Genomic DNA, 21821 nt, shown 5'->3' with positions numbered 1-21821 from the left:
TGAACAAATGAATGCATTTTCAGCACCAACAGAGCAGCAGGATTTTAACCAGCATTTCCCAAACATTGGCCAGTGTCAAACTGTTATCAGCGTGTTAAGATGACGGGACAGTCCTTGTTAGGATTCCTCCTTCTCGTCCCCATGAGTGATAATATAGCAGAGCGACTTGTAGTCGATGTTGCCAGTAGGGTCAATGGGAGCGAGAGCAAAGGCCTGATCCACCTAGAGATCGAGAAAATAATGAAAAATGTCCCTGACAATTGGCAACAAGAATAGTTTGCGAGTTAGTCGACATGAAAATGGAAAACGCAAACCTCCTCTGCTGTGAATTTATCGGCCTGATTCATTAGCAATCGTCTAAACCTGGAGAAACAAGATATAAACGGTGTCATTGGAGAGGACAAATAATAACTGTAACATTACAGCCAGTAATGAATCTATTTAATTAATGTCTTACTCATCCTTATTAACAAAGCCTGTTGCATTGGGGTCAAAAAGTTTGAAGGCAGCAAGTATGGTGTCTTCAGGGTCAGTACCTGGAGGGAAACAAAGAATTGTCTTTAAAACGTTAGCCGACTGTTCTGAGCAGCTGCAGAAGTGTCTCACCATTGAGCTTCTCCCCAAACAGAGACAGGAACACGGTGAAGTTGATGGGACCCTTCCCCTCATTCAGCATTCCATCCAGCTCCTCATCATTGACATTAAGTTTTCCTGGTACCAACAAACAGACACACACACACATATCATCGTAGTCATTGTCATCATAATCAACAGAGCCTATTTTGAATTTCCCAACTGAATTGAAGTAAATGAAATACCCAGCTGTCCATAGGTCTCCTTCAGGTCCTGCTTTTTTATAACTCCATCTCTGTCTTGGTCAATGCAGCCAAAAGCCTGTAAATTATAAACCATAACAATGATAACAGATTTTAAATAGAATATGAAATATACACATTTTTTAATTACTTGAGCTTTTTTTTAATTCCATGTTATCACAAGTGCAGCTAAAATGCTGTATTACGGCAATAGAAATATTAGGAAAAACTATTTCATTCTGCACAGTCAAAATGATTTCATGTCCTTAACCAGATGTAAGCATGCACTTTAAATTGTTTTATTATTCATCTTCGTTATTAATGAATTTTTTTGCAAATAAGGAAGGAAAAAAATCCCAGGTTGTTTTGTAGATTTGAGCTGTGGCTGTGCAGGAGGAGACTGTTTCTATACCTCTTTGAACTCCTGTATCTGAGACTGTTCAAACATGGAAAAGACATTGGAGCATGACTTCTGTGCTCCTCTCTGTCTCTTATTGGAAGCCTTTTTACTTGCCTGGGAAGATCACAAACAGTCAGTGCACAATCTGATATTTTCTTTACTGCAATCGGATGTTTTTGGACTAAATCAGTCAGAATTACTCCAAAATACATTCCATGCAGCATAAAACCATATATAATACAGAATACTATGAATCTGACATTTCCTATGTTATCTTTTTCAAAAATCACTGACTGAGCAGTTTGTTAGATTTACTGGCTTACCATGTCTGAGTGATCGTACGAAGACTCCCACCGAGGGGTGATGCTGGGGAGGGTTTTATGTCTGGCCCACGTTATCTTCTACCCTCCTGTAATAGCCTGTGCTGGGCAGCTCAGCCCCTTACATGGCCATGGCTGCTGTCTGCATGGCGCTGAAGGGCCCTGATAAGAGGTGAAGCAGCAAGGATTCCTCTGGGCTGGAAAAAAGGAGATATGAGAAACCGAGAGGGAGTGAGAGGAGGCAGGAGAAAATGACCTCTGATGTTACTCCTCAAAGGTCAAATCCACAATATCCAGAGGAAACTTTAGTTTGTTTAATATACACTACTATACTAAGACTTTAGCAACCACCATGTGTCATGATAACCCGCAGTCTAAAGTCTGATTTATTGTACACGTCATAGATTTTCCAACAAGTAAGAGATGTAAGTAGAGCATGCTTTTCTTTTCATTTTCATTTTTTTTTTTGGAAAACATTGAGGTTTTCTGGTTTTATTTCACAAAGATTCTTCTTAAAATCAATTTCAATTGGGTATGATTTCACCTGAGACCAATAGTAATAAAAAAATAACAATCTAATCATTAAGAATTATCAGGAATTATCATATCATAAAACAATTATTATTGAATCAAGATAGTATTTTCTTAAAATGTGTAAGGTAACATCTTTTAAAACTAAAACGTAATCAAAAAGATACCATGGATTATTAGTGAGAATGTAATTATGAACCCCTGAGACAAACTTTTGAATTGTTTGTCTCAGAGTTTGGTCAAGTGAGTGAATGTTGAAAACAGTTGTAGATCAATACTAATCTTTTTGTGACCCTAAACTATTGCCCCTGCTAGAGTGGCTGAAACATGACCAGAGGCTTTTTCTTCATCTTTTAAAATTCTTATTCTAATTATCATCTAACAGAATAGAAGATAATGTAATCATATTTAACACCTGTTACTTTATTACTATAACATTTATATTAATGTAGCTTCAGTTTCTTTGTAGTCTCAATGGTTTTTTACATTAAATGAAATGTATTACATTAGTGTTAATATTTTAAGATCTGACAAGTAAATAGCTTGATAAGACATTTTAGCTGTGACATTAAATCAAAGCCTTATCTGGCAGTTAAGAAAGAAAGAAGCATATTTTATAGATTTTATTTACTTTTATTTACAGTTTTTTATTCATGTCTATTACATTTCACAGGCACATAAGAGACCCACAACTTACTGGCTAACACTCACATGGTTGGAAACATAAAATTTAAATGTACAATATCAGGGATAGAATTCACTGCACACAAACAATGATAACAAACGCAGAAAAGAAATAACTTTGATTATGCCATAGCTTAAAATATAATTTATAAAAACAACCAGTTCACACTGGTACTGCAACGCAGCAGCATCTATTATACAGCTTCCATTTTTTAAATGGGCTAGTCCATCTCTGAAATCTGCATCTTAAAGTTACAAAACATTAAAGTAGCGACAATTTGATTAACACTACCAAACACAGTCTATAATACACGTTGCTGCTTTCTTTTCTGTACATATTCCCACCCTGACTATCCACACACCCAACAGCCTGAAAAGCTGCCGATGACGTCATCACTGTCCTCAGACTCAGACAGATGATCCCTCATTGTGTCAGCATACAAGCCATTTTACAAGCCACCGCCGAGATAAGAGCAGCGCCACGACCGCTGCCCTCCTCCGACTGGATGAAGGTGATCTCGCAATGCGGCGCCAGGTCCCACACGATTTTGTGGAACCTTTCACGGAAACTGAGAGACAGAGAGAAAACCAGTCTGTTTAGTGCACAGAATAAATCTAATCCCCATCTGTCCCAGTAGTGCTACTTGATGGCCGTTAATTGCTGCTGATTACTCAGTGACGCTGATATTTTAATTTGCCATGGGGGGATTATAAAGAAAATTTTGCATTTAAACACCTGATATTCTAAATATGTCCATATTCTCACCATGGGTGCAGCTTGTACACGGATCCATCAACTCCCACTGTGATCTCCAGGCCTTCCTGACCGCGTCGCTCCCGCATCAGGTTGATCACGCCAGCCAGCCCTGCGCCGCACATGTGAGCCGAGCGAGTGGAAACGGTCTCGCAGACGAGACGCACGATGTCGCAGTCCAGCTCTGATGGCAGATGACCCAGTGAAGACAGAATGTTATAGATCTGTTTCCTGTCCCCGGTGTCACTGGAAGGAAATAGCAAAAGGGAGAAGGAAAATGAACAGAAGCTTTTAGGTGCCGAATAGACGCCAGCATTTTCTTTCTGTACACGCTTATGCAAATGCATGGATTGTCTACGATGTCGATGCACGATGTCTTATATCTTTTATCTGATTGAAATGTTTGTGTCTTGAGCAGGTGGGCGACTGCAGCTCACCTCTCCACCTGTGAGACGTAGCGTGTCTCAAAGCTGCCTCGTGTCTTCAGCAGCTCTGAGGCTTCCCCGTTTAGCAGCAGGCTTTCATTCACCAGCTTCACCAGAACCAGTCTGACCACCTCACCCATGTACTTCCCACCGATCAGCTTCTCGTAACTGCAGGAGGCGAGAACAAAGAGAGAGAAGAGAGAAATTATGGGCTGGAAGATAATTTCCACCAAGGGTGCTGGAATACTTAATGATACGGGAAGGCTAGGTAAGCCGAGGAACAACACTGTTGGTCGACACGTCTGAGGAAGCAGACAAGAGTGGATGAGGACACAAACGTCAACGTTAAGAGGGTGAGTGAGCCTGGCCTCAGTGATCACCTGTGTGAAAGGGCTGCCAGTGCATAAGGTAAACAGCCATTAGGCCGACCGGAACAACGGCAGGCAGAAAAGAGGGGTCATTAATCTGATGCCCACATCGACTGACCGGCCGCTGACGTATGAGGGCTCTCGCCCCCCTCAGGAAAAACAGCAGGTATCTTAGAAACCACACCGACACCTCAGTTGAGCCTCAGGTGAGCCTCAGGTGAGTATCGCCAGAGCAGGATGATTAATACAGCAAGACAGAAAGCAAGTGAGGGAAGAGCTGTGCCGCATGTTTTAAAAGGCTCCGTCCCATGAATATCTCGACCCCAGCACTTTTTAATGCTGCATTGCATCACGCTTGAACGTATACTTAAGAACAAGGGTATCCAAAAAGGTTGAGCACGTACAGCGAGAACAAACAAGAAACGTATGCGTGAGCTCGGCTGCTTGCTCGGAGTGCACGCTCGCTTTGACTCACAGCTGATGCCCAGGGTTAATGGAGGTTTCATCCACCACTCTGTCGTACTCCAGTCTGAACTCCTCCAGCTCCCCGTTGTCTCCAAACGCACCCCACTCTGTGTTCACACACATCCGGCCCTCCTCCCCTTCTACCAGCTCCACGGTCCTCATTTCCTCCATGTAGCAAGCATTGCAGCCGGTACCTGGTAAAACGGAGTCAAAGGAAACCACAGAGGTTTCCATTTCATCGTTTCTCGTTCCTTTACTTTTATTTAAATATTATTTTTGTTGACTTGAGGTTTCGTTTTTTTCTCATTGTATACTGAATGTGTTTTCTCACTGTTCTTGACATGCCTGCCGAGGGACATTCAAGCCTGTGTGGTTGGAGATACTTACCAACAATGATCCCCACTTCACAGCTGCGGTCCTCATAGTAGCAGGAGATCATGGTGGCTACTGTGTCATTCACCATGGCAACGACATCCATCTCAAAATCCTGCATGATAACACCAAATCGAACTTCATTCTATAAGAAGTGCTGAAAATCAGTCTTGGGTTTATCGTGACTAAAATAAAAATGCATTAACTCACCCCTCGTCTCTTGATAGCATCTCTGAGTAAACCCACAACGTTGTTCCCTTCGGCTCCAGAAGCCTTGAACCCTTTGGTCCAATTCAGCAGGATGCCCTGTTTCAAGAAATGAGAAACACCCAGATGTAAAGACACTGCTATGATACTATGTACCGCAATCATTTGTGAATGTGACAGTACTTTAGTAGTATTTAGAAGTGTAACACCCTACCTTGTCAATGTCCTCGTGTCGTACAGGAAAGGAGAAGGTGAAACCCAGAGGAAGCTTCTTATGCTTGATGTGATGTTTATCTAAAAAGTCTGACATACACTCTGCTATGTAGTCAAACAGCTGTGGGGGGGGGGGGGGGGGGGAGAGAGAGAGAGAGAGAGAGAGAGAAAGCTGAACGTGTGTCTTTTACACAATCTAATCCGGAAAGTTTTAACAGCAATGCTGTAAAAAACTGTTTTAATGTAACATACATGATTTCTACAGATTGCAACTAAATCAATGTGTAGCTGAAACTGTGCTCTTTCAGTCAGGCATCAACTTTAACATGCATATCTCAAGCTGTTATTCAGAACCTGAAGAAAACCTTACATGACGTACAATTTTTCATGCACAACTATGACACCAATGTGATTTAAAAACTGAACACAAAGTTTTCAAGAGCAATTATTTATATTATTAGAGTCAAACTATCGTTGGACTATTGGCTTTAGACATGATAAATAAGTTTAGCTGTATGAGACGTTTTGTGTAAATACAAAAGTCACTAACCATTTCTGCCGTGCCGGTCATGGCATCTTCAGGAATGTCGTACATCTGGTTCTTGGTCTCCACCTTCCAGCTCCTCTCCTCATCTTCACCCACCTTTACCAGCATCACACGGACGTTTGTTCCCCCAAGATCCAGAGCCAGGAAATCACCCAACTCTGTACAAACACAAACTATATCTGAGTGCCTGTACTAGTCTTACTGTTCTCTGACATATTTCTTTTTTACTCGGTTAAAGTAATGATGTTAATACCGAAGAAAAAGCATCTACCTGATCCCTCAGGGGTGGAACAAACATAAGTTGGAAGCATTTTGATGCTGGCCTCGTTGTGTGTCTCTAAACGCAGTCCTTTTTCCATCTCACACTGCATCCGCTTCATGATTTCTTTAAGTTCTTCCGTGCTGAGTTGAAACTCTGACAAGATATGTTCTACCTGCAATGAGAGAGGAGAGGAGCTGAAAGGAACCCTTTGCAATGAATGGCACTATGCTTGCAAGCAATTATTTTGTAAAAGATAAGTGAACAACAATTGAATTTGAAGAGCAGCAAAAGGGAGAATCAGAGAGAAGACAAGTGTGGTGAAAAAAAGAAGAGAAAAAAACAAAACTCGGAGGTGTAGTGTCAGAATCAGAATCAGAATTATTAATAGAAATATAACAGTATAATATTAAAAATGTAAAAAGCAATTACAAAAACAATAGAAGGTTACAATGATGCATTGTATATTTTAATTTAAGGACTTTCTACGGCGTTCAGTTTTTGAGGCTGGTGGTTTCAGTCTCATTGTCCGAGTGCTCCTTTGTTGTACCAGGAGCTGATGGAGGGGGCGGGTGGTGTTGTCCAGGATGCTTCGTAAAGTTTCTGAAGCATCCTTCTCTCCATCACTGTCTCTAAAGAATCCAGTTTCACCCCCCCACAACATCACCTGCTTCACGGAAGAGTTTGTTGAGTCTGTTTGAATCTACAATAAAATAGCTACGTCAAGCTTTCCACCAGACTTTCTTCTGAGACAGGAAAAGGATTTCTGTCTGTTGTTTTTTTAAACAAAACACATAAAGTCAACAAAATAAGCTATTTAAATCTAAAGGTAATTGAAAGTCTCAACAGACAGATAATTGAATCTTACCATGAGGATTTCGTCAGCCACACAGCTGTAGCTACACGGCATCTTCACCGCCTGGTCGAGAGGAGAGCTGACGCATGGCATCTTTGCAGGTTTAACGAAACAAACCTCTCTGTGGGTTTCTAGGTGTGTGGTAAGTGTGTGTCTTGCCTGTGTGTGCAGAGTCAATGATGTGTGAGTGCCACTGAATGAGAGTGTCTGCTGTTTTTATGCTCAGGTGAAGTGGACCAGCCCACCCCTTCCTTGATATCACCCCATCTGGTCATTGGGGCTCGAACAAACACACTTTTCACCCTCCCACATACACACACAAACTCACACACACATTACATTTCTGTACTACAAAAAAAAAATGAAGAAACAGAGCCAGAAATCTACACGATTAAATTTCTACAACGAGTCCCTGCATGGATGTAAATTTGATCACACCTATCATTTGAATGGACATCTGCGCCATATATTCATGTATTCAATATATTCATTCATATATTTAAAATACAACTAATTCCTACATAAGGCTCTTGTGTATATCGTTGGACAGAATTTAATAATAATAATGATTTAACTCTTATTAACCTTAGAAACATTCAGACTTTTTGGATTTGCCCTGTGTGTAGGAACTCAACTTTTAATCTGCTTACTTGTAAGATTAGTTTAAGTTCATTTAATTGATCTGCTTGCCTTGCTTTAGCCATACCTTATTAATGTTGTAATATTATCATGTTGTTAATTATATTATTTAGTGAAATTCATGCACATCACTTTTAAAATGTAAATGGAAGAGATCCATACATAGCACAAGATTTAAACCTAATTCATCAGTGCAATCAGTCTGAAGTACAACTTTCTTGTTCTTTACCTTATCCATCGTGTTTCGATGAGGATTAAATCCAAAGTGTTCTTCCGACCATCTGTGCTCTGCAGTGGAAGTGCACTCGTTCTTGCCAGGATTTCGGGAGATTCCCAAGTTTCAGCTGCTATTCTTTGTTAAGCATCCATGCATGAAGCCTGAAAAAACATGCTGTCCTTTTATGGGATACTGCTTGACTTTGGTTATATGTATGTTTGCTCTACATAATGTTTAGCGGTGACTCTCAACACATTAACACATCTGTAATTTCTTCAAGGCCTAGCTGCTAAACAGTGATACTGAACCTTTAGGAAAGCAAGGGACAAGTTAAAAGAAATAGCATGTGGATTTTTCTTCTTTCTTCTAGACATTTAAGGACGTTTTGTCTTTTTTCTTGTGGTTAGCAGGTTCAGTTAAAATCCATATCGTTGAAATGGATTTGCCAAAAGTCAACAGTCAGTTTAAATTAAAATGAATAAATACTTATATTGTTACAAAAAATAGAAAAGCATTAAGCTAACCTCCAGTTTGTAGCTGACCTTCTTAGTGATGGTTTCACTTCAATATCTTGTTCTTCCCTTGGTACAACTGAGCTGTCTACAGACACACCAAATGGCTTAGCAGTTTCCATGTTGCCTTGGAAATGGATTACAGTAAGGGCACATTTCTGCCATGGAAAACACTTACCACTAAGTAAAGTGGCCAGAAAATTGTTAAATGGAGCAACATTACTGGGAAAACATCAATTGAGTGTGTCTTGTTATGGGGAAAAAAACTTAGAAGACTCACAAGGCCATCTAGTAGTGACAGTATTATTATTATTATTATTATTATTATTGTTTATTTTACAGAAATTGTGTTATTTTCTGTCTCGTTCAAAAAATAAATTCTGAAAAGTTATGAAAATTACTTTATTTAATAAATAGCACATAGATCTAGTGACATCCTGCATTTTTGTTAAAGTTTCAATCTAGAAAATAAACCCCTCTCAAAAAAAATTGTTTCCATACTTCGGCTTATTTTATTTTTATTTTTTAATAAACCAACTAAAAAAGTGTGACTGCTTTTGCACACTTTGCCGCTCAGTCGGAACTATGACAATAGCATTTGTTCCCAACGGAGCCATTATCCAGTAGGACTCCTTAACGCTCATGACGTGGTGGTTGCTTTCAAATCTGCGAATTGCTAACTTTCATTAACGTTATCTATATCTTGAATACATCGCTGGCTGTCTGCTGTACATATCGACATTTCTTTGTGTGGAATAATCGGTGAATTCTCCTATTTTGACTGGGAACAGTCAGTTTACAGCTGATTTGAACGGTAAGTCAACTGCGGCCTCGCAACGACTGGTTAGCATCGGTAGCTAGCACATTCATAGAATGTATATGAGTTTTAAAGCTGTAGTAACTGTATTACTTACTGACAGCTTTAAGCTATCAATTAAAATGAGAATCATAAATTGTTGGATAGCTTTAGAGCTAATAATAAGGTGACTACTATAAGCTAACAGTTTGTCAGCTGATTCTTCTCTGAAGTTTCTTTAGCTGTAATATTGATAGATGGTATGCTAGCTGGCTGAGCTGGATAAAGGATACTGCTCTCATGTGATTGTGCTTCTGTTAGCTTCCAAATTAAATCATCGGGACTGTGAGCTCTTATTCGCTCTGACTGCCTGACCAGAATCTATCCGGAGGCAGCATGAAGCTCTTCAGCCTCAGCGTCTTCTACAAAGGAGCGACCAAAGCAAACCTTCTGAAAGCGGCATATGACCTCTCCACCTTCGGGTTCTTTCAGCGCCCCGGGTGAGTCTATGCAACCGATCAGACTGAGCCGAGTTAACAATTTAATGTATGTTTGTACATTCTGGGTAGACAACTAGCTCCAGGGAGGGGCTTGGTGGTGCTGCAACTAGCCCTGGAATAACCATTGTGTCAATATTCTTATTTTATTATTCACGAACTCCATGTGATGCTCCTTCATATAACATTAAGAATAGTGCTGACTCATTATGCCGAGTGTTGGTAACTGGCAGCGTTGTTTTGTGATCTCTGCATTTGTGTTTAGGGCCTGTCTGTGGCATAACTCCGTGGAATTTTATGTTCATAAGTATGTTTACATAGACGTGTTTATCACATCTGCAGCCCTTGTGCTGTTAAATACTTTTTAAGACGTGCCTGTGTGTGCGTGAATCTGGGCTTGATGAAAGGTTTAGTGTGAGTGCTACCGTCTTACTGTAATGTTCTTACTCCAGCAGTAGCAATATTCTCTTTGTGTGTTTAGTGTTCAAGAATTCATGACCTTCACCAGTGCCTTAATTGTTGAACGGACATCACAAGGAAGCCGTGCCTCTGTAAAAGAACAAGGTAAATGAAAAAAAAAAAAAAGCGAGTTCAGCATAATTGGAGAATGAACGTTGAACTTGATTTCCACTTTTTACGTAGTTTGACTCGGATTTGGAGATATTAATTTTATTAGTCTTTTCTGCTATTGGTCTAGATTATAGTGGCAGTGATGCTCTGCACTTAGATCTCTTGTATCGCCTAAACAACCTTTTTTACTCTGCATTAAAGAACAAAAAATATTAAAATAGAGGTGTCATGACACAGTTAAAAAAAACAAAACAATTTGTTGCTAAAGCTGAAGTGAAAATTCATCCGTTTTACTGTTGAACTTCTCGCCAAATTTCTCCAGCTGGTTTGGATTCACCTGAAACACGAGTAGAGAAGATTCTGCATTGTACTTCTTGTTTGATAAATATCATATTTGGTTTGTCTTTTCTTGCAGAGTACCTCTGTCATGTGTATGTAAGAAATGACAACCTGGGTGCAGTTGTTATTGCCGATTCTGAATACCCACAAAGAGTCTGTTTCACATTGCTCGACAAGGTGTGTACAAAACGTGTGAATGAAGACACAAGTATACGGCAGTCAGCTGAAATGACTCGTTTACTTCTGTGTGTTTTAGGTATTAGATGAGTTCTGCAAGCAGGTGGACAGTAAAGACTGGCCCTCGGGTAGTCCAGAAACCATTAACTACAAAGCCCTGGATATTCACCTCAATAAATACCAGGTCAGATTTGTTGTGTGAAGGTCTGACGTGAATGCAACGATGAAAATGAAACTCTGGAATTTGTTGTGTGGTCGAATGCTGAGCATGTTTCTGAATTCCTTCCTCGTGTTGAGAATACGGAGGTGGTGTACCTGACTTCTGTTTTGTTTCTCAGAATCCCAAGGAAGCAGATGCAATGACCAAAGTGCAAGCAGAGCTGGATGAGACCAAGATCATTTTGGTAAAATACTTCCCTGACCTCAGACATTGGGTTTTCACTGGAGGATCAAGTAGCAGCAAATTAAAAAGAGCTTTTCTTTTTTATTATACCAGAACATGATATGCAAAGCTTGCTTTAAACTATAATGTGGAATAGAATCCACACAGCAGTCTTTATCAGTGCTTTGACTTTACTGATCGTATTATTGGTCTACATGTGTGAAACAGTGCATCCCATTTCAAGAGTTCTTGTCAAGTCAAAGTCTTTACATGGCCACTGTTTTTAAAGCACAACACCATGGAAAGTCTCCTGGAGAGAGGAGAAAAACTGGATGATCTTGTGTCAAAGTCAGAGCACCTCGGAGCCCAGTCCAAAGCCTTCTACAAGACTGTAAGAGCTGGCCCCGCCCCTTCTCAACGCTCCACTCGCCACTCATTGTTTTCATATGTCTGACTGCGCGCATGTCTGTTTCTGTTAATCCTGCAGGCACGGAAGCAGAACTCCTGCTGTGGAATTATGTGATGTCACTGCCTTGTCCTCTTGGACATGCCTCTCTCTGCCTTTCTGCTTTTCCTACAACTCTCATCATGTACCGGCCACCGCATCTCGCTACAAAGGACGGAACGGCTTCTGTCTAATCCGGGATGTGGTGGTGGCCCATCGGCGTGTGACCTTTTCTGGACTGGCTGATGGGGGGGGGGGGGGGGGCTGAAGGAGTGATGGGGTTCGGTCAGGGAAAGAAGTAACATGAATTCCTAGACATTCAAAGGGTTTAACATCTGTTTGTCGTCTCAGTTTTTAGCGCTATGGGTACCCGATGTATTGTTGAAACATCTTCATACCATTTAATGTTGTTCAGTTTCAGTTCGGTCTGAATAACTTGATTTCAAAATGTATTAACCATGATTAACGCTTCTGCTTCAAGGCCACTCGGACATGTTCAGCCAGTGAATTCATTCGTGAATTACTATCTTATTTTAGGCTTCTGTTGCGCACAAGGTGGCGCTATTTATTATTATTATTATTATTATTCTTTATTCTTCCAATGAGCCATGACATTGAGAATCCAAAAACATCAAGCAGCGGCTGTGATGTCATGAAATCAACATGTTCTACCGTCATTTTGGAACGCGTCTAGGCCATTTACTGTTTCTCTATATCACATGGTGTTGAATTAAATCTATAACATTCCCGGCTTGGGTGAGTGAGTGCGTGTTTGAATGATGCATCTTAAAGCTGATAAAAAGTTGGAGAAGGATTGTTTAAATGTTATCTGCGTCTTCTGGCAGGAAGTTTCTGGTTTCTTTGTGAACTCTAGATGTTATTTCCACACGTAGCTCAACAAATAACACTTAAGCAGACTTTTAGAATTGAAAGGAATGCTAGGACATCTGCAGTCCAGGGATTGTCTGTCCCTCTTGGACCTGGAGTCACCGGCATGTTATCATCTCTTGGTAACGCAGGGGTTGAGGTGGTCATGTGATCCTCTGTTGTGCTCTGATGTTAATGTTCTCCTAAATTGGCTGAAGTGGTTCAAGACAACAGACATGAGTGAAGATGTTTTCACAAACCAGGTTACATGTTATTTTCAGTATTTTGGCCTTACTGTGTAGAAATGTCTTAAGAAACTACTAATAATTTTAAGATAGCGATGCCTTTTGACCTGTGTGTCGGATATCTGCTTGCTTTCTGCCGTCTGTGTGTCTGACTTGCTGATGTACGACTTCTGCCAGCTGTGTTGAACTCGAGTCCTTGTATGCGAGCACCTTTTGTGTGACTGTAGTCTGAACAGGTTGTTTTTTTTCTGCTTTTAAAGTGTAAATATTTGTGCAATATCTCTGCAGACGGTTGATTTCTATCTCTCTGTAAAGAATTAAAAAAGCAGTTTCTGACTCAAGACGATAAATTTCCCTGACTCTGACCGATTCCCATAGGAGGCGTGTCCAGGGTTATTTCTGACATGTTCCTTCATTTGTTTTAAGTTTCTCAAAAATTCCAATCCTGGGCTGAATTTGAAACTGTCAGATCTGTGAGGTTCCCGTGTAGCTACCTGCGGGTCATGTGTTGGTGATGTGTGTTTAATATTCTGCATTAAACCTTTTTTTTTTATCCAGCTGTGGTTTTCATATGTAAAGCAAAGACTATAGATAAATAAATATTTCCATGTCCAAAGTCTGACCGTGCAACTTTCCTCAGTAGCACACAAGAAATGGTATCTATATTATTATACTGGGTTATTGGCAAAGTATACCATTTGAAAGCTGTTTATTGTGACATGCATCCAGACATGTTAATCTAAAGGTCTTGGAGGTTTTATTTCATTTGCTCATGTCTTGGTTTTGGATCAGAAATGGTTGTATGATGCAAAATGACATGAATTTAAAAAAAAAAAGCTGTAGGTCTTCTGAAAAGGTTTGGCCGAGAACCTTGGCACAGTGAAGTGATTTTCAAGTGTGTTTATTTTCAGGATGCTATTCATTAAAAGTATTTTATGTGGGAGAAGGAAAACAAAAGTTCATATTTGTTGTACTGAGATGAAGAAACATCCTGTTTGATTTGGATATTGCAAAAAGATAAATACTATATTCTGACAATAAACCTAATACTAATAATCTGTGGTTGAGTGACTTTGCTTCCAGCTGTTTTTTTTGCTGGTGACCTGTTCGGGCATCACAGTGGAAACTGTTTTTCCAAGGTGGCGTTAAGGATATCCTGTACAGCAATGCAAAGTAAACTTATATTGCGCGTTGCTTCAAAGTCATATTTAATTGACTTCAATCAGCAAACAAAGCTTGTGGCTTGACCTAACTGCCCTCCTACAAGAAATCAGGTTGAATCAGGTGATGTGGGATAAACGGCATCTGCATAATGAACTCAAAAGACCATTAAGTGCGCTTGGATGGAACTCTGCTCTGGCAGCTGGATGGAGAAGTTAAACATGCATCCAGCAATGGAAACTTTATTCTTGTAATATTAAGACTTTAATCTCGTAACGTTACAGCATTTTTTCTCATAAAATTTTAATTTTAATCTCGTAACATTACAACTTTAATCTCGTAATATTACTATTTTTTTCTCATAAAATTACAACTTTAATCTTGTAACATTACTACTTTTTTTCTCATAAAATTACAACTTTAATGTCGCAATATATAAATCTTGGCCCTAATACGACAAACATGGCAAGTAAAAACATCCGCGTCGTCCCGATTTGAGGAGCCGGAAACGTGATTTTCGCAGCGGGGAGTTCATTTTTCCGATTCCGCTGACGTCCCCTGAATGCGCTGTGGGCGAACGACGCGACGTGGAGCGTGTGAAGTGAACGCGGACGGGGAGACGAGAGCAGCCCGACTCCGACAGATAACACAAAGGTGAGAGGAGGAAACGGAGCTTTGAGCTTCTGTCTTCCGCTCCGGGACATTGTCCTGCTTTGTGCGTCTTTTACGCAGCTGCATCAACAACGCTCTCTCGACGCAGATGATTTCTGAATAAATGCTTGTGTTTTTCTTGTCTTTGCGCCTGTTCTTGCCTTAAGCGCGCTGATTCTCCGCAGCACTGGACTTCATGCGCAAAGTTTCCAACGACAACAAACTGATCCCGTCCGCGCCTGTTTCCTTCGTCCTTTCTCCAAGTGTTTCTTTCTTTCTATCAAAGTGTTTTAAAAGTATTTTAATAGTACCCCAGCTGGTAAAACTGAAAACGCGCGTGTGCGTGTGTGTGTGTGCGTGCGCGCGCGTGTGTCCTGTCATTGCCCTATGCTCTAGTTTTGTTGTTGGTTTTTTGGGGGGCTCATGAATAACACAAATGTTTCGCTTCTTTTTCAGATGGTTGACCCAGATCTCGTAGCGCAGCAGTTTCTGCACGCAGATCGACAGAGAAATGGTTCGCTCTCTCTGGTTGTAGTCAAAATAGTCTAAAATCACCAGCAAGATTCCAAACAATTCATCTGGGCCATAATACACAACTTTATCTCGTGTTTTGTAATTCCACTCTAAAGATGAACATACAAGCATAATCCACAAAGGAATAAATTATTTCTTTACCAAATAAAAATGCACTTCATTTTTGGAACCCGACTTCAGATTTCAGCTTCTGGTGTCAAGTAATCTCGACGTCTGATGAAAACCCTAACCCTAACCCTAAAACATGAAGGAGCCACATCTAAAGTCCTCATATCTCAGGGCAATGTTGTTCTATTCTTATTATTCATCCTCTCTGCCTTTTAATTTCACTTGTAACATTCCGTATTCTACTCTATTCTCGGTGGAGGTTCCTCCGGATCCACTCTGCCTTCTCACACAGAGGACTCTTTGACCTGGAGCAGTGGCATCGTCCCTGGTGAGTCCTGCTGTGACCAAAGTCTCATCTCTTCCCTGTACAAAAGTGAAATATAACATCTGCTATAAATGCACGTCTTCGTGTATTGGCAGATGTGTATAAATATACATGCACATCTGTATATGCTTTTAGGTGCGATTGCTGCAGCGTTATTCATCGCCTTTGTACTCGTTCTCTACACCGTCCTCTGGAAGTGCATGGTGTCCCCGCCCCAACGGTAAAACGCACAAATAAACAACGTTTCTCATTCGTTTGCTTGCCTTTCGGTGTCACGTGTCTGAGCCTTGAATCGTGTCACTGTTGTTTTGTTGTTCTCGTTGTGAACACAATTTGTGTTTCCTTTCCAGGAGGAAAAGTACGATGAGGGTCAGAGTGCAACAGAGGAGCTCGGTGTAAAGACCATATCCCCGTTGATGTGAAACAGATTGTGCTGCTTTTTGCCTGTGAACTCTAAACTACTGAGGCATGAGGCCGCCCAGGTCACAAATAAGTTGTGTGTTACTTTTACTGTTGTATGTCTGAGCGAGATTTCGATGTATTTATCTATGTCCATTTTACATGTTTTGTTTTTATTTTTGAATGCTTTGTCCCTGCACCAGTGGACCTGTTTAAAACCTTTTTTATTTTACAAAGTATCTTTCCAACACTTATATATAAAAGTTATATGCATTTTTACTTGCAATGTAATTTCCTGAATATATTTTTGCGAAAACCCTGTTGTATTCTTTGATTTACATTTTTAGTCACTTTTTCTCAGGGTTTTGTAACTACACGTTTTGCGCGTAGGGGACCGCACATATAAATAAAAATATGATCAGTGATGGAGCCAAAATTTGAACTTAAATCAGATTCATTCATTGGTTTTCTTTGTCATGTTATTTCTAAATTATAAGTGCTTCATAGTAAATGTCAGTATGAGAGTTAAAAGGAGTTTCTCTTTATTTGTGTGCGCAATGGAAATCAGTTGAAGTTAAAGAGCAGCTTCATCTAAGAATATAGTCTAAAATAAAAAAAGAATGCAACTCTTTTTGCATGTGGCCGACCAGCTTGGATCCTGTATAAATGCGCAGTCACGACGAATTAAGAGACGATCATTTGTCACTTGCATGGAAAGCAGAAGTGTGACGCATTTGTTTCAGAACCTGTTTCGCAGCTTCTGAACGTGTTAACCTGGTAGGTAATGAGGAAATGGAAAATCTGCTGATTTCATTAGCACAGACAATAACGTACGTGTTGTGGAAACTGATGTGAGATGCTGATCATTGCAGTTTGATCACAATGGATGGATGACAGCTGAGCACTAAGAAGCTCTACGTGCAGTGCATGCTCTTGTTTTAGCTCTGGTGGTTGTATTAGTCGGTTTGATCACTTACAACCTTTGGTTAATGGCAGGTAATGTAATGGTTCAGGCAAAGATGGGCATGTGGCAGCGTCCGATGCGAAGCATTCTGGGCTCTGTTCTGGGCTGGTCAGAAGCGCCGAAACAAAACGCAGCAGTACCGCTACTGTCCGCCAGGGACTCCAAAGCTCAGATTCTAAAGGTGCTTTAAATTACCACATAAAAGTAAATTCCCATCTTCACATTTTTTTTGCATCAAGATCCATCCAGCAGTTTTTCCGTAATCCTGCTAACAATTGAACAGACAGACAAAAGCCGTCAAAAACACGACCTCCTTGGCGGAGGTAAAAATAAATGTATACTTGATTGATGATTTATGGGTCCCCAAGGTGTGCGTGTAAATACTACATTGATGTTGGAAACGTGAAAGGTTTACGGCAATAATTTTATATGCAGCAAAATATTGACACACCTGCTTTCTGATTGCAGCGATTACAAGAACACACATATTAAACAAAGTATCATGTCAACTATTCATGACTCAATTTACACGTAACAAATTATTAAAAAGAAGGTGAACAGAAAATATATAACCAATTGTCTTTTTTTGTTTTTACACACTCAAAATCACTTACAAGATAGCAACATGTTTGGCACTTCAGGATCATGGGTTCCTCTTTCATTATAATGTCCGTAGGTAGTTTTTCCATAAAACTACACAAAGATTTAATATTTATACAATAATGTCTGTTGTTTTTTTGATAATTAAAATCCTGTACAAATATTATTAAAGTTAGTTTGGGTAAGGACTCAATTACAATCACTATTATTTCCATTTTCTTTAAGTGCTCGTGGGAAAATAACTTCTTCTGTCTGGATTTCCTGATGGTGTCGGTGCAACGGATACTAAAAGTATTTATATTTAGAAGTGACGATGTAGGAAGTAGAAATGTAAAAGTGATTTAGAATGTCTTTGCTAAAAGGCACGATGGTTTCATCATGCAGTAAGAGGATTAACGGCAGCCACATACACGATAAAGGCACTGTGTGGACGTCCCTCGCTGCAGATATCACACCAAGATGGGTGCAACGCACAAGCAAACACGTGTAAGCAGCGGCGATATTATTGTCGGTCCAGTTATACGTCAGGCAGTTTGCATTGCTCTCAAAGATAAACGATGTTCTCCTCCCCGGCCTCCTCCCCGTTCTGCCCTTCAAGGGAGAGGTAAGCGTGCGGTGGGAGGAGTGGAGTAAGAGAGGGGGACAAGGAATAGTCCTCCTCATAATGTCTATGGCCTATGACCTCTGACCTCCAGGAATCAAAGGATGGCCTGTCCAATGGCAGGCTAAAGTTTGCTGTTGAGAGAAGAGGAACAGAAATCAAGTACCGGTAAATACTTCATTCCGTTTTTTTTAAATACACAGACGTTTGACAAATGGATGCCTGACTTGGGTTGCTGTCAAGAATGGCGAGCGTGGAAAGAAACCTGGCAGGACTTACTGCTGCTGGCCCTTTGAGGCTCTGAGGTCTCCCTGCTGCTGTAGGCGTGGTTCGAGTCGCTGTGCGGTCGGGGGCAGCTGTGGCTGTTGCTGTGGTTTGGGTGAGTGATACCATCTGGAGCCTGTTTGCTGTTAGCCTGGCTCAGCAAGGTGTTCAGACTGTTGTAGAGGCTGGCACTGAGGCCGAGGGTCGTGGTGGAACCGGAGCTGTGTACAAGGTCGTGGTTTCTCCTCGGTGCGGGGAGCAGGCGGTCCTGCTGGAGGGAGGCCATTAGAGCCACCTCGGTGTCGTAGACGGAGCAGTTACTATCCAGGCTGCCTGAGCGACTGTGGCCGGACACCTGAGGCAAAGAGAAAACGGCGATATTTACATCTCCACGTGATTCCTCTTCGTCGCGCTGCCTTCCTCTTCCCACCTTGTATCCATCCAGTGATATGGCGATGGGCAGGCTGCTCTGGCGGCTGTGCCTCCAGCTCTGCAGCAGCTTCTGCTGAGCTTCGACCTTCTCCTTCTCCCTCTCCACGCTCTTCTGGCCCTCCTTCAGTCGGTCCAGATTCTGCTGATACTCCAGCAGCTGCGCCTCCAGCTCCTGGCGCTCACAGCGCAGACGCTCGGCCTCCACGAGGCACTGCTGCTCCCGCTGCTCCAGCAGACTCTCCTGCTCACTCTGTGAACACGTTAATTACCGAACATTCAGTCATCGCTTCCTAGAAAAAATCCTTCCTAAGAAAGCAACTGAACAATGATTGTTAAATTTACACTATTCATTCATCTCAATTTAAACTAGGATCAATCCACTTTAAAACATCTTTACAGCTTCCGGGCAACCTGCTGGTGTTTTGGTGTTTGACTAGCGATGTTTTTGACTCTTTTTATTTGAAGGCACAAAGACACACGAGAGGATATACAATCCAAAGCAACAGCGTTGTTCACCTGTTGTGTCTCTCTGACCACACACTCTTTGTCCCAGCGCTGCTGCTCCTGTTTCAGCTTCACTTGGAGTTTCTGTACCTCGTCCACATCTTCTTTCTTCCTCTCTAAACTCTTCTTTTCCACGTCCTCCCTTTTCTTATCAACAGTCCTCTGCCTCTCCTGCTCCTAAATAACAACAGCCACAGGTTGACTTCTCAAAATGGAAACTGAATTCTATTCTAATTTTCTGACAACATTTCTATACTGGTACGGAATGGCGTGTATTAAATATATTGATTCTAACATCATGTGATTAATACCAGGCTGGTTTGAAGGGATGAGAGGTTTCTGAGATGACTTCCTTCTTTCTCCTGCAGAAGAAGTTTCTGGACTTCATGACAGCTGACCTGGAGGGTTATAGCAGCCTGCAAACACAAGATCACACTTTATTTATGGTCTGTACAACAAAATCAATGTCAATTGAAAACAGTTTTTTTTTTAAACGAGGCTATTATTTCCAAATCTGTTTCTAAAACATTTAAGTCACAATTCTAAAACTAAATCAAACCTTTTATAGATAAATTAGATCACATAATGCCCGGTCTTTGCTAAATTTTAGAAAACAGTGAGGAAGAAAGATTTTTATAGCATGTCAAGTAGTGCCCATCGCAAACCAAACCCAGTTATAGTCAGATTTAGCAGCAATTTGTATTTAAACAGAAAATATTTTTTAATCCTGTCCTTTCGAACTAACAAATATTCATACGTATAATATTCACAAATACTTGTGTCTTCTCACCTGCAGACTGTAAATAAGCTGAGTGAGACCCTGGACGCTCTCTGCCACCTGCAGAAGACTGTATTAATACAGGGAATAAATCTTTGACAACAAACGCTGCCCATGGGGAACTGCAGAGGTCGAACCTTCAGAAGCATCCCTGTGTTGTCTCCTCTTCTCAGCTCAATGGCAGAGTTCCACAACACACTGTCCATCCCCATCAGCTCAGGGTCTGAACCAAGAGATGTGGAGCTCATACTGAGCGTGCTCAAATAATCAGCTGAAGACAAAAAGAAGAATAAAACATATCAGAAAGTGTGATATATTCATAATATCTAATTAACAGTGGCTCACGCTCAGAGGGAGACTCCTGGATGCTGCTGCCATGGCTGTTGAAAATGCAGCCTTCCGGTCCTCCAACAGGTGAGCTTTGACTTTGTACAGGGAGGCCATCATAAGCCTGAAGGATTGTGATGAGCTTCTCAGCTGCACAGTAAGAAAATACCCATTATAACAATGCTTTTTTTCAAATGCCTGCAATAACAACATAAATCTCCAGGATCCTATAATGCTTCTTTTGCCTTTGAATTTGATTACTAACTACTGCAAACAAGTCTTTTTCATATTGATAGTTAAACAAGTGTTTAATGTGTATTTGTTCAGGTGAAGCAGCGCTGGCTGTAAATAAATATTCAACCGTGCTTGATGGAAAGTCCTTCACAACCTCAAAGTTTTCCTTTGTGGCTGATAAGGCTTCAGATGCAGTTTGGGCTGAGCTATTCAAGGAAGTCAACAAACTCAATGCTGATAAATATGATCAAGTTGCAAGCCCAGAAAATATCTTAAAATATAGATCAGAGTATTTGTGTGTAAATGAGAAGATGCCTGGACGTAGTGAGGGAGGACATGAGAGTGGCTGGTGTTGGGGAGGACGATGCAAAGGACAGGGTGAAGTGGAGAAGGTTGATTTGCTATGGCGCCCCCTCACAGGACAAGCCAAAAGTATAGTATTAGTAGTAGTAGTTAGGCTTGTAAGACTTGTTCTCTTGACTCCGCTCACTCCCTTTAGTTTCACCTTCTCTGAGTGCGGCTGCGAGCAGCGAGGACGCCTGCTGCGACATTTCGCTGTCAGTGTCTGGTTGCACCAGCAGATGGCGATGTGGCAGTGGCTCACGCGAGTGGAGCGTTATCTCTGTGAGCTCAGCATAGAGGTGTAACTTCTCTTCCAGACTGTTACAGATGTGCTGGTCCTGCCCTAACAATGTCTCTACAGAAAACAAACACAAAGACGAGGCCTTGTTGTTGTTTATGCTCCTAATAGACAATGATGAACACACAAAATGTGCAGGTGGGCTCATGTCGCTTTCTTACCTTGGAACTTGGTGATCTTCTGAACTCTTGCTTCTGCAGCTCGTTTGGCCTCTTCCGTCTCAGCATTACACTCCTCCTCCTCCTCTTCCTCAGGACAACTGCCAGGTAGACCAGTAGATTCATGCGTAACACACAAATACACACAGATTACAAATAGATGCTTTGACATGAATACCCAAACAAGCGCAGTAGAATTTAGATGTATGCGCACGCACACACACACACACACACACACA

The 21821-nt window shown here is 41.1% G+C and overlaps 5 protein-coding genes across 5 annotated transcripts in view; 2 read left to right on the top strand and 3 right to left on the bottom strand.

Moving 5' to 3' along the window:
• Nucleotides 1–117: 117 nt before the first annotated feature.
• Nucleotides 118–1332, bottom strand: myl7 (myosin, light chain 7, regulatory). Its single transcript, XM_068738834.1, has 6 exons — nucleotides 1228–1332; nucleotides 819–894; nucleotides 607–711; nucleotides 458–536; nucleotides 315–363; nucleotides 118–222 (listed from the first exon to the last, which is right to left on the bottom strand). The coding sequence occupies exons 1-6, from the start codon at nucleotides 1261–1263 to the stop codon at nucleotides 118–120; spliced, it is 450 nt and encodes a 149-aa protein (XP_068594935.1). The 5' UTR covers nucleotides 1264–1332.
• Nucleotides 1333–3174: 1842 nt separating this feature from the next.
• On the bottom strand, nucleotides 3175–7399 carry gck (glucokinase (hexokinase 4)). Its single transcript, XM_068738670.1, has 10 exons — nucleotides 7229–7399; nucleotides 6373–6535; nucleotides 6105–6259; nucleotides 5556–5675; nucleotides 5345–5440; nucleotides 5150–5249; nucleotides 4773–4956; nucleotides 3942–4097; nucleotides 3517–3750; nucleotides 3175–3319 (listed from the first exon to the last, which is right to left on the bottom strand). Exons 1-10 carry the CDS (start codon nucleotides 7307–7309, stop codon nucleotides 3175–3177), a joined length of 1434 nt encoding a protein of 477 aa, XP_068594771.1. The 5' UTR covers nucleotides 7310–7399.
• Nucleotides 7400–9776: 2377 nt separating this feature from the next.
• On the top strand, nucleotides 9777–11924 carry ykt6 (YKT6 v-SNARE homolog (S. cerevisiae)). The gene is made up of 7 exons (XM_068738705.1): nucleotides 9777–9880; nucleotides 10359–10441; nucleotides 10863–10963; nucleotides 11043–11147; nucleotides 11302–11367; nucleotides 11635–11736; nucleotides 11833–11924. Exons 1-7 carry the CDS (start codon nucleotides 9777–9779, stop codon nucleotides 11866–11868), a joined length of 597 nt encoding a protein of 198 aa, XP_068594806.1. The 3' UTR covers nucleotides 11869–11924.
• Nucleotides 11925–14639: 2715 nt separating this feature from the next.
• On the top strand, nucleotides 14640–16918 carry sb:cb288 (uncharacterized). The gene is made up of 5 exons (XM_068738811.1): nucleotides 14640–14717; nucleotides 15171–15228; nucleotides 15616–15684; nucleotides 15817–15901; nucleotides 16032–16918. Exons 2-5 carry the CDS (start codon nucleotides 15171–15173, stop codon nucleotides 16078–16080), a joined length of 261 nt encoding a protein of 86 aa, XP_068594912.1. The 5' UTR covers nucleotides 14640–14717; the 3' UTR covers nucleotides 16081–16918.
• A 544-nt stretch (nucleotides 16919–17462) lies between these two features.
• The window catches only part of LOC137918086 (rho guanine nucleotide exchange factor 28-like), a 32226-nt gene continuing 27867 nt past the window's right edge, over nucleotides 17463–21821 (bottom strand). Inside the window, exons 30-39 of the mRNA XM_068760832.1 lie at nucleotides 21586–21683; nucleotides 21290–21481; nucleotides 20569–20700; nucleotides 20361–20494; nucleotides 20236–20283; nucleotides 19757–19861; nucleotides 19458–19622; nucleotides 18940–19191; nucleotides 18525–18864; nucleotides 17463–18379 (exon numbers count right to left, since the gene is read on the bottom strand). Coding sequence (XP_068616933.1) covers nucleotides 18189–18379; nucleotides 18525–18864; nucleotides 18940–19191; nucleotides 19458–19622; nucleotides 19757–19861; nucleotides 20236–20283; nucleotides 20361–20494; nucleotides 20569–20700; nucleotides 21290–21481; nucleotides 21586–21683 — 1657 coding nt within the window. The 3' untranslated portion in view covers nucleotides 17463–18188. The remainder of the gene's footprint in view (nucleotides 18380–18524; nucleotides 18865–18939; nucleotides 19192–19457; nucleotides 19623–19756; nucleotides 19862–20235; nucleotides 20284–20360; nucleotides 20495–20568; nucleotides 20701–21289; nucleotides 21482–21585; nucleotides 21684–21821) is intronic.

Source organism: Brachionichthys hirsutus, chromosome 4, assembly GCF_040956055.1.
Source record: "Brachionichthys hirsutus isolate HB-005 chromosome 4, CSIRO-AGI_Bhir_v1, whole genome shotgun sequence".
NCBI lineage: Eukaryota > Metazoa > Chordata > Actinopteri > Lophiiformes > Brachionichthyidae > Brachionichthys > Brachionichthys hirsutus.
This window is presented reverse-complemented; position numbering and strand designations above follow the sequence as displayed.